Below are 12,446 nucleotides of genomic sequence, written 5' to 3' on the forward strand. Positions count from 1 at the left end.
AGCGATAAGTTTGGGGATACACCAGTAGGGTGGTTACATCATAAAAGAGATGCCACACTTCTCAAAAACCTTCCAAATAGGCTAGCTTGATAATTTAGTTATTTTCCCATCAAGTGAAATTTCAAACTTCCACCACCAACTAGAAGTTTGGTACGAGTAGAAATTTGAAATTACAAGGTTATCAATGCATACCAAAATATAGGATTGACAAAAATGAGAAAACCGGAACCCCTCCACCATCTCCAGTGTCATTGCCATCCTCAGGTTGACTACCAAATTGTACTATTGGACTATTCATTGATCCTTTAAGAAAACATCGCATGGATCTAGAAGCATTGACCATTTGAGCAACAACACCTACCTGTAGATAAAACAGGGGAGATAGATGTTCAGAACATAGTTAGAAAAACTCCATTTTATACTCAGTATTAAAAAAAATAATAAAAAATAAACACCTTGCATGATTGTTGAGTGACAGAACATAGTTAGAAAAACTCCATTTTAAACTCAGTATTAAAAAAATAAATAATAAAAAATAAAAAAACACCCTGCATGATTGGTAAGTGATAGTTGTTAATGAAGACACATGAGGGACAACTACAATGCACTCCTAAATAAGGTGTAAAGCATGCCCAATACATAAAACTGCAACCCCCATCCAGTAACCTAAACACGAACCACATAATTCCACCTACCTCCAGTGTTTCAAGTATCAAAGATATCAGCCAATATATCCCACGATATACTATCCCACATATGCCATACAAAACGCACGAGTAGTGGGATATATCCCACATGTTTGATCCGGTGAGTAATTTCGATTTACGATCCTTTTTTTTTTTTTCTGTAAATCATGTTAAATCAGTGTCGAATTGTTACGAATCCTTAATTTTTCATGTTTTGCATGAAAAATCATGGATTGGGAGCTTCGATTTCAACATTTGGACAAGATGGGCCAAGTTGCGGAAAATTGAAAAAAAATTAAAATTAAATTTTTCATTCGCTTTTGAATGTATTGCTTGTATTTCCACATGTCTTCTTACATTTATATATTATATGAATATACTTTGAATATACTTGCATCAATTCAGTTAGACAGCATATATATTAGGACCCCATATAAAGAAAACCTATTATGTGCACTTGTTGTTTTTTTTTTTGTAATGTTTTGATTTATAAGTGTATATTGATGTCTTTTTTAACAATTACTAAGGTTTCATTGAAAATTTTGACCAATTTCCCAATGTTTCCCCATGTTTCCAACAACAACGACACATTATGCGATATAATCGAAATATCCATGCGATAACCGATGTGCATCCATATCCCAAGGGTGCGATATGCAACGCAATACCAATATTTTGAACATTGCCTACCTTTGATTTTGAACCACCGAATTACACCTTCTTTGTTTGGGATATTACAATTGCTTCTCATTATGTTGGGCCTTTTATATGGAGGGGAGTCTCAGGGGTTCGGCCATTCTATCATAAATTCCTTTGATTCAGAGTGGGATTAGAGTTGGGCATCGAGTCAAGTCGGACCGAGTTAGGGCTGACCCGACTCAATCCGGTTTTGAAATAGGCTTGACCCGAACTCAACTCGGTACCGAGTCCAACATGCCTGAACCAATCCGAGTCCGGGTTTGGCATGGACTAATCTGAACCGAGGCCGACCCGGTCAAAAGTACCGAATCGGTTCGAATTGGCACTGATTCGGATCGAGAGATGAGGGAGGGAGGAAGTGGAGAGGGGGGAGAGGGAGAGAGAGAGAGAGAGTGGTGATGGTGGTGGGTGGTTGTTGGGTTTAGAAGAGAAGGGAGGGAGGGAGGGAGTGGAGAGGAGAGAGAGAGGAGGAGGGCGGTGATGGTGGTGGGTGGCTGCCGAGCTTGGAAGAGGAGGAGGATGAGGGAGAGAGATTGGGATCGGGTCGGGGTGGGTTCGGGATCGGCGTATAGGGTTAGAAATACTTAGAAATTAGGATTATATATATATATATATATATATATACGCAGATCCGAGTCAAGTCGGTTTCAGATCGAGTCGGGTCTGACAGGAACGAGTTTCGGGTCGAGTCAAGTCGAGTTACTGGGTAACTCGAACTCGACTCGGTTTGAGTTCAGATTGGGCGAAGCCTACTCGGTTCAGACCGACTCACCCATTCGGTTCGGGTCGAGTCGAGTTTAAACGAGTTGGACAAGTCGAGTCAGGCGAGTCAAGTCATCCGGTGCCCAACTCTAAGTGGGATACAAGTCTTCCACCAGTTTTGGTAAGACATCTGGACAGGTGATGTCCCCCCATGTGATTGTTTTGGTTCTCTTATGCCATCTTTGGATGTCAAGGAGTACCTTCCAAACAATGGAATAGGAAAAGGATTTTCCTTTGATGTGACAATTTGTTGTTATTTGGATAGCAAAGAAAAAGATGGATCCCACAAAGCATTTATGACACCTTTCCATAACTTGGGCTTTTGGCACAAGAAACTAGGTGACTATCGTGAGAGGGAATATGATTTTTCCATTTCTATCCAAACAAAAACTCCAAAATTAGAATCCATGTTTCAAGTTTTTAAGAGAGTTGGGTTTCAGTGGTGTGGACTGTGGAGTCCCTCCTTGGATTCCATGTAGCCAAACATGCCCTTATGGGATCGCAGAGAGGAAAGGAGCTGTTGTTAATCAAGTTTTTAAGAGAGTTGGGTTTCAGTGGTGTGGACTGTGGAGTCCCTCCTTCAGAGGGAACCTCAAAGATGAAGAAATTGATGACTTGACTTGTATGCAGTCTATTGTGGATGGTATGTATTCCTAGAAATACTTGTGACGATAGAATTTGGGGGTTGGATTCCAAAGATGCAATCTCTACCCAATCTCTTTATACCAAGTTATTTGTGGTTGCTACTTTCATGTGTCGTGTTTTCTGTAGGATCTGGTCCTAAAAACTCCCTCCAAAAAGTGGGGCTTTTGTCTACCTTGTTGGGTTAGGTAAGACAAGACCACCTGAAGTCCAAATAAATGCACATGCCTAATAGATGTTGTCTTTATTTTAAGGTATTCCATAATGGTAATGATGACCATAACAGCCACCGCTGTTACCATTGTGATATGGGCCATAATGGCTGCTACAGCCCTCGTAACGGCTATTACAGTTTTTTTTTTTTTTGGAAAAAAAAAAAACTAATGCAGGGGCATTTCACACTGGGCTCGAGTGGGGTCGCTTGCGAAATGCAGGGGCACACTCGAGGTGGGCAGGGCCCACGGGGAGGTCTCGTGTTTGAGACTCCTCACCAGGGGTGATTAATGCACATTTCACACAGGGCTCGAGTGGGGTAGCCTGTGGGATGCAGGGACACACACGGGGTTGGCGGCCCGTGTGAGGCGGTACCCATGTGATTTGGGGCCCACGAGGGGGGTTCGACCAAGGTCCTAACCCATGAGATGTGAGGCCTGGGCTATGAGATAAAGAGATTAATTCGTCATACTCTAACAGTTCGAGCTTTTAGAGCAAGTGGTTAATTGTCCTGCATCAAATTGGTATCAAAGCTGGAGGTCTTGTGTTCGAGACTCCTCACCGGAGGTGATTAATACAGGGGCATTTCACACTGGGCTCAAGTGGGGTCGCCTGTGGGATGCAAGGGCACACCCGAGGTGGGCGGGGCCCACGGGGAAGGTCTCGTGTTCGAGACTCCTCACCAGGGGTGATTAATGCACATTTCACATTGGAATCGAGTGGGGTAGCCTGTGGGATGTGGGGACACACTCGGGGTGGGCAGCCCGTGTGAGGCAGTACCCATGTGATTGGGGTTCGACCGAAGTCCTAACCCATGAGATGCAGGGCCTGGGCTATGAGATAAATGGATTAATTCGCCATACTCTAACAATTCGAGCTTTTAGAGCAAGTAGTTAATCGTCCTGCACCAAAAACCTATTTAGGCCCCATAACAAACTGCTATGAGCCAATTTTTCCGTAGCAACCATTACGGCTATTATGACTACCATTGTTACCATTGTGTAATGGTCATTACATAACCATTTTGGGATACTTTGCTTTGTTGGAGAAGGAATCTGTTGATTATCTTCTCAATCATTGTGTTTACTCTAAGGAAGTTGGTCCCTGTTTTGGTTCGTAGTAGGAGGTCTGATGGGTGGGATTCTACTGGAAGATACCTTTGGGTAATTTTGATGTTGCATATTTCTCTTTGGTGTATTTGGCCGGAAAGAGATAATTGCATCTTTGGCAGGAAAAAGAAGTTGGCCTACGGCATTTTCTTGTTGATTGTTTATCATTTGGTTTCTTGGGGTACCCCAAGCCCCGGATTGATAGGCTTCTTGGCCTCTTTATGCTTTTATCCAACTGAGAGGAGGTTTTGAATGGAAGTTGGCGTCAGCCAAAAGCTTCTTCCATGGTGTTGCTTCAGCTAAAGCTAGATGTAATCGGATCTCTTCCATTGTGATTGAAGGTGAAATGCTGGATAAAAAGGAGGATATCTACGAGGCTATAATTGGCTTCTTCCATAGACTTCTTTCTTCGGATAGTTGGTCTTAACCAAGACTGGACTTTCTTGATTTTGGCAGAATAATAGAAGAAGAGTCATCGGAAGTTCTCGGAAGAAGAGATTAAGGAAGATGCTTACAGTTTGGGGAGGGATGAATCCCTTGGGCCTGATGGGTATCCTATAGGTTTTTTCCAGGCTTTTTGGAATGTGTTGAAGCGTGATTTGTTGGATCTCTCTGAGGAATTCTTTGTTGAGGGGTCAGTCTCGAAGGAATTAGGTGCCTCTTTTGTGGTGCTTATTTCCAAAGTGGAGGGAGCTGAAGAGCTCAAGGATTTCCATCATATCAACCTTATCGGTAGTCTGAATAAAATTCTGGTTAAAGCCCTTGCATCAAGATTCAAGAAAGTTCTATTTGAAGTGATTTCTCTCAACCAGGCGGCTTTCATGGAAGGTAGACAGATTATAAATATGGCCCTGATTGTGCACGAGTGCATCGACGCAAGGTACAAGCAGAAAAAGGTGGGGGTGGTGTGCAAGTTGGACATAGAGAAGGCTTTCGACCATGTAGAGTGGGATTTCTTGGATTATATGCTAGGCCGATTGGAGTGTGGTTCGAAATGGAGGTCTTGGATTCGTGCTTGTGTTAGATCCCCCTCTTTCTCAGTCCTCGTTAATGGTTCCCCTAAAGGTTTCTTTAAAGCCTCTAGGGGTCTTTGGCAAGGGAATCCCTTGTCTCCTTATCTATTCCTAGTGATAGCGGAGGCCTTCGATCGGATGTTGGCCAAAGCCTAAGCCATTGGCTTCTTCTTGGGCTTCTCGGTGGGTAGTATGTCAACTTCAATGTCTCATCTTCAATTTGCAGGCGACAACCTAGTTTTTCGCGAGGCAGACTCTGTTATGGTGGAAGACTTGAGGAAGGTGGTGATGTGTTTTGAAGTGGTCTCTGGGCTAAAAATCAATGTGGCCAAAAGTGAGCTCCTAGGACTCAATCTTGCCGAGGCAGATTTAGTTCGGTTGGCATCTTCTTTCGAGTGCAAAGTTGGCTCCTTCCCTTCTGTCTATCTCGGCCTTCCGCTTTGCATGGGGAAATCGGCTTCCTTTCATTGGGATAAGGTGATAGAGAGAATAGAGAGCATTCTGTGAAAGTGGAGATGCCACTACAGATCTCTAGGGGGCTGCATTACTGACGCAGGACAACCCTAAATAAAAGGAATAAATGATCTAAAATTCTAACAATAATCATCATAACTGAGAAAATCATAAAGGAAACATGCAATGGAGCGGGCCATCACTACAACCATGGAGTATGGAATTCAATTACTACTTAGGTTGGATCCGGCGAGGGATGAGACCTCCCGATCTTGCATGGTCACACCCAATCGATCAATGAAGATCACTAGTCCGAAGAACCAAGAAGTTTTTCGGATTAGGGATTTGAGAATTTGAGGATTTAGGGTTTAGATCGGTTCTCAAGATTTTGATCGAAGAGGAATTAGCCAAAACAAAAAAAATAGAAGAAAGAAAGTTATTACCTTGAGGAAGTTGGAGGGGCACAAGAAGAAATTAGAAGAAGAAGATCAAGGGGAGAGAAGAAGCACCATTAGAGAGAAGAGAGGAAGGAGGCAACCAAAGGGTTTGCTTTTCATTCATCAATAGTTGAAATTCGTGTTTAGGGCTTTACCCCACTTAAATAAGCACATAAAGACATAAAATTACTAAAATACCCCTAGGATAAGCAAATAAAGATATAAGATTACTAAAAGACCGCTAACTAAGTCAAAAAACGTGCAAATAACATAAGTATGGAAAAGTTTGGGCGCTCGGTCCTCTTTCTCCAATCTTCCTTCACATGTGTCTTCCCTAAGTGGGGTCTTCTATATGTCCAATCACATGTGAAAGGTCTTCAGCTCCTCAATATTCGCCTATCCACAAGGACGGCACTTGTGGTTGGCGCTTTCTTCGTTGGTACACCTTGAATGCACCTGTGTCGCATCAATTCCCTTCAGGTGAGAAAAACTCGACTCCGACGAGTTGAAACTTTTGTAGCGCTCGAGTAGATCTGGATCGATACCCTGCAATGCGTCGCCCGACAGCCACGTAGATTCAGACGATGGTTTGTTCTTCCACTTGACAAGATACCTTTGGAAACCCCCATCTCTCGTGGATACTATCTCGTCATCCAAGAATTCCTCAATTGCTTCTTTATGGGTAATGGGTGGAGGTGGGGGTGGAAGGGGTTGGGTAGCAAACTCAGAAAAAGGCCATGAAAGGGATGATGTATCAACAATGGGAGTATGGGCACGGACTAGATCTTCCACATTAAAAGTTGGATTAATGCTCATTTCAGATGGAAGGTCAACCCGATACGCGTTGGACCCAACCTTTTGTAATATCTTGAATGGTCAAGCACTACGCGCTTGTAATTTCTTTGCAAGATCCTTGAGAGAATCGCTCGGGCCTTATTCGCACCATTACATAGTCTCCTTCTTGAAATTCTTGCACTCTACGATGAGAATCAACTAAAACTTTATAATCATCATTGCTCTTATTTAACAGCTGTCTAATATGTGTATGCAAAACATGAATATGGCTTGAGAATTCATCGGCTGACTCAGAAGAACTTTGGGTAACAAACATATGTAAGAGATCTCTCGGCATTCTAGTTTTATAACCACTAACAATTTCAAAAGGACTCAACCCCGTAGATCTATTAACTGGACCCATTATAAGCAAGTTCGGCAGTTGGTAAAATTAGGTCCCAAGTCTTAACATGTTCACACACTAGACAACGTAGAAGATTTCCAAGGCTACGGTTTACCACTTCAAGTTTGACCATCTGTTTGTGGGTGGTAAGCAGTAGAAAATTGCAAATGAGTTCCCATAATGTGCCACTGTGTCTTCCAAAAATAGCTAGTAAATCGAACATCACGATCAGACACTATGGTTTTAGGTAACCCATGGAGACGCACCACACCATCAAAAAAGATACGAGCAACATGAGACGCATCTGACGTCTTCGAACATGGAAGGAAATGCGCCATTTTAGAAAAACGGTCCACAACGACAAAAACGGAATCGTGCTTTTTATAGTCTTGGGAAGCCCGAGCACGAAGTCCATACTAATGTCTGCCACGGAGCATGTGGCACGGGCAATGGTGTACAGCCCCGTATTTTGCTTTCTTTGCTTTGCCGGTTGATAAGTGACACTGCCCTAAAACTTTGGCTACGTCTCGCTTGAGGCTTGGCCATAAACGATCTTCCACGAGGGCAATGGTCTTATCACGACCAAAATGGCCCTATCCCTCCCGAATGAAGCTCCCAGATGAGGAATTCACGAAGGGACATACGTGGAATACAAAGTCTGTCTCCCTTGAAAAGAAAGCCATCTTTAAGAACATATCCACCCATAATATGCTGGTCACTAGAGAGCGACGTGTAAGTACCCCCAAAATCAGGACATATGGGGTATTCATCTTTCAGTTGCTCAAATCCGACTACCTCTACACTCAAAGAGTTGAGCAACGCCACTCTCCTACTAAGGGCATCCGCCGGTTTGTTTTCAACCCCGGCCTTGTGTTTCAAAACAAACGAATATTCCTGAAGAAACGCTACCCACTTGGCATGCCTTGGGTTGAGTTTCTTCTGAGAATGCAAATATCTCAAAGCCTCATGGTCAGAAAACAAAACGAATTCTTGCGGTAGGAGGTAGTGTCACCAATGTCTCAGGGATTGCACTACCGCATAAAATTCTTTGTCGTAAGTGGAGTATTTTTGTTTTGCCTCATTCAGTTTTTCACTGAAATAGGCCATTGGGTGTCCTTCTTGACTCAACACTCCACCTATACCGACACCAGACGCATCGCACGCTACTACAAAGATTGTAGAAAAGTCAGGTAGACGCATGACAGAGCTTCCACCATCTTGCCCTTAATTTCTTTAAAAGCCTTGACGGCGGCTTTAGACCACACGAACTCTCCCTTTTTCATGCACTCAGTAATGGGAGCCATGATCGTGCTAAAACCCCTAATGAACCGACGATAAAAAGTTGCTAAGCCGTGAAAACTTCGCACCTCATGAATGTTCCTTGGTTCTGGCCACTCAACTATGGCCCTGACTTTTTCAGGGTCTGCCCGCATCCCTTCAGATGACACTATAAATCCTAAGAACACAACTTGGTTAGACATGAATGCACATTTCTTAAGATTAGCGTACAACTTTTCCTTCCTAAGGACACTACAGACCTTCTTTAAATGTTCAAGGTGTGATTCCTTAGTGGTACTATAAATAAGAATATCGTCAAAGTACACCACTAGGAATTTTTCCATGAACGGCCTCAAAGCTTGGGTCATCACCCGCATGAAAGTACTGGGTGCGTTAGTCAAGCCGAAGGGCATGACCAACCACTCATACAACCCATCTTTCGTCTTAAACGCCGTCTTCCACTCATCTCCTGGGCGTATACGAATTTGGTGATATCCACTCTTGAGGTCTATCTTAGAGAATATAGTGGACTGGCTATCATGTCAAGCATATCATCAAGTCTAGGTATAGGGAACCTATACTTGACGATAATTTTGTTTATGGCACGGCTATCCACACACATGCGCCACGTGCCGTCTTTCTTTAGCGTCAACAATGCGAGGCACGGCACACGGGCTCATACTCTCTTGGATGAAACCCTTTTGCGAAGCTCATCAACTTGCTTCTTCAACTCTGCATGTGTTGCAGGGTCATCCTGTGGTGAGGAAGGTTCGGTAGAGTAGACCACAGGACAAGATCAATGGCATGTTGTATGTCCCTCATAGGTGGCAACTCATTCGGTAAGTCTTCAGGAAATACATCACCGTATTCCTTCAGGACCGAGGTCACCTCACAGGGCAACTCTGATGGAACCTCAGGTGTAATTTCTCTAGCCACAAGGGCATACACCATAGAATCCTCCTTAGCCTCTTTTTCAAACTCTCTTGCTGATTATATGTAAAGACTTAGGTTTGGATTTCCCCATTTCTCTAGGCTCACTTGCCTTCTCATCCTTCTTCTTACCTAGTGTATTCTCAGGTGGCATGGGATTAAGTTTGATCTTTTTACCATTATACATAAAAGTACATGCATTCGAACGGCAAAGATCGTGACATCATTATCGAATAGCCACGGTCTACCTAGGATAACATGCCCCACATCCATAGGTAAAACATCACACCACAGGGACTCTTTATATGACCCAAACTCGATTGGGACTAGACATTGCTGGGTGACCGGTAGGGATGTCTTGTCAACCCAAGAAACTTTATACGGGTCTGGATGAGGTGTGGATTTCAGTTTTAAGCGATCTAAGGTACTAGTGGAAATCATATTCTGACAACTTCCACTGTCCACTATCACCTTACAATTCTTTTCACCACACTTGGCAATAGTGTAGAAGATAGTGCTTCGACGCCGGTCAGCACTACTTCTAGACTGAGCTAACACACGCCTGACTACTGCAAGCGTTGCTTCTCCATCCACTTCTTCATCAGTAAGTCCTCCTTCAGGGTGATACTCTTCAACTTCATAATCACCCTGGTCATCTCCACCCTCGTGGGATTCGCCTATAACTAAGGCTCTCCCACGGCTCTTCGTAGGACACTGATTAGACATGTGGCCAAGGTTGCCACACTCATAGCACCTCACTTGGCTCATGTTACTAGGACCGGCACCAAGAATCCCTTTGCCCTTGTCCTCCCTAGGCCTAGGCGGAATGGTCGCCTGTGCCCTAGGTTGATTACCAATATTAGGTCTAGTTCCTTGGGAACTAGATCTAGTATTGGAGTCTCGGGACTCAAAACGACGAACAACAGGAGCCTTCAGATATTGCTCTAACTCCTGCATTACTTGATATGCATCATCAAAGTCCGTTAAGGGCCGAGTGATAAGCTCACGCAGAATATCAGCACAAAGGCCCGACTTAAAACGCGAGAGCGTTACTAGAGGGTCTTATCGGATATCACATCGCATCACATACTCTTCAAATTTAGCGATGCAGTCAGCGGCATGCATTGACCCTTGGCGTAAGGATTGTCATTGGTCAAGGAGCTTCTGACGGTATGAGAGAGGAAGGTACTTCTCCTTCAACTTCTCTTTCATCTCATACCAATGTGTGATAGGGGCTCTACCAACTCTCTCTATCCTACGCTCGGTGTTGGTCCAGAAGAGCTTGGCTTGACCCACAAGCTTCATCTTAGCAAACCGCATTTGACGGTTTTTCGACATGCCATACTACTCAAAGTAGTGGTTCATGTCAGCAACCCAGTCAAGGAACGCCTTGGGATCCAAGCGCCGATCAAAACTCGGGGCCTCAACTCTCACACTCTTCATCGCACGCTCATCTGGATCATAGCGGTCTTGATGACCACATGTGGCTCGTGCCTCTTGCACCATACCACGACCATTACCACGATCTCTATCCTCACTACCACCACGTGTGGCAGCACGTTCTTCAATGATTCCTTCCACTTGGGAGTGCGCATCTTCTCCTACAGCGAGGTTTTCCATTTGGGACGCCTCTAGTTGCTCCACCTTAGTCATAGTAGTGGTAATTTGGTTCTCAAGGCGGGCAAACTCACGCCTTTGACCCGCTTCTAGGGCGGTTATCTTTTGTATCAATTGAGCAAGTTACTCAGATAACTGCTCGTTATTCATGGTAGGTTGAAGTCCGAAACCTCTACCTCTTCTCGTGGGCATACAATGAAGACTTGAGCCAAACTCTACCTAACTAGACTACTAGGTGTTATGACTTTCAAGATGAATGCGATGAATGCAAAACTACTATGCAATGACACAATTAAGTTGAAACAGAAAACAACTCAAATCTGAAAATTTTCTAGATTAGGAACTTTCTAAAATTGGAAAGTTTTTAAAATTGAAAACTTTCTAAACCTGGAACTTTCCTAAGTTAAACCTAAAAATTAAAACCCTAATTTGATAACTCGATCTAGACAAAATCCATGCAAGCCTAGGCTTTGATACCAAATTTGACGCAGGACAACCCTAATTATGATGCATGCTCATGGACATAATTAAACAACGAAAATAAAAGGAATAAATGATCTAAAATTCTAACAGTAATCATCATAACTGAGAAAATCATAAAGGAAACATGCAATGGAGCGGGCCATCACTACAACCATAGATTATGGAATTCAATTACTACTTAGGTTGGATCCGGCGAGGGATGAGACCTCCCGATCTTGCATGGTCACACCCAATCGATCAATGAAAATCACTAGTCCGAAGAACCAAGAAGTTTCTCGGATTAGGGATTTGAGAATTTGAGGGTTTAGGGTTTAAATCGGTTCTCAAGATTTTGATCGAAGAAGGATTAGCCAAAACTGAAAAATAGAAGGAAGAAAATTATTACCTTAAAGAAGTTGGAGAGGCACGAGAAGAAATTAGAAGAAGAAGAACAAGGGAAGAGAAGAAGCACCATTAGAGAGAAGAGAGGAAGGAGGCAACCAAAGGGTTTGCTTTTCATTCATCAATAGTTGAAATTCGTGTTTAGGGCTTTACCCCACTTAAATAAGCACATAAAGACATAAAATTACTAAAATACCCCTAGGATAAGCAAATAAAGATATAAGATTACTAAAAGACCGCTAACTAAGTCAAAAAACGTGCAAATAACATAAGTATGGAAAAGTTTGGGCGCTCGGTCCTCTTTCTCCAATCTTCCTTCACATGTGTCTTCCCTAAGTGGGGTCTTCTATATGTCCAATCACATGTGAAAGGTCTTCAGCTCCTCAATATTCGCCTATCCACAAGGACGGCACTTGTGGTTGGCGCTTTCTTCGTTGGTACACCTTGAATGCACCTGTGTCCGCATCAATTACCCAGATCAAGACTGCCTTCTCTAATATGCCTCTCTACTTCATGTCTCTTTTCATATGTCCGCAAGCAGTGTTATGTAGGTTAGAGCATCTGAG

At 43.4% G+C, this 12,446-nt stretch overlaps 1 protein-coding gene across 4 annotated transcripts in view; it reads right to left on the reverse strand.

Moving 5' to 3' along the window:
* Positions 1–12,446, reverse strand: part of LOC131235694 (uncharacterized) — a 60,126-nt gene that overhangs the window by 15,545 nt on the left and 32,135 nt on the right. For all 4 annotated transcript variants that reach the window (XM_058232992.1, XM_058232991.1, XM_058232994.1 and 1 more), the window contains one exon: positions 193–361. In XM_058232992.1, coding sequence (XP_058088975.1) covers positions 193–361 — 169 coding nt within the window. The remainder of the gene's footprint in view (positions 1–192; positions 362–12,446) is intronic.

The sequence above is a fragment of the Magnolia sinica genome, chromosome 19, assembly GCF_029962835.1.
Source record: "Magnolia sinica isolate HGM2019 chromosome 19, MsV1, whole genome shotgun sequence".
NCBI classification, from domain to species: domain Eukaryota; kingdom Viridiplantae; phylum Streptophyta; class Magnoliopsida; order Magnoliales; family Magnoliaceae; genus Magnolia; species Magnolia sinica.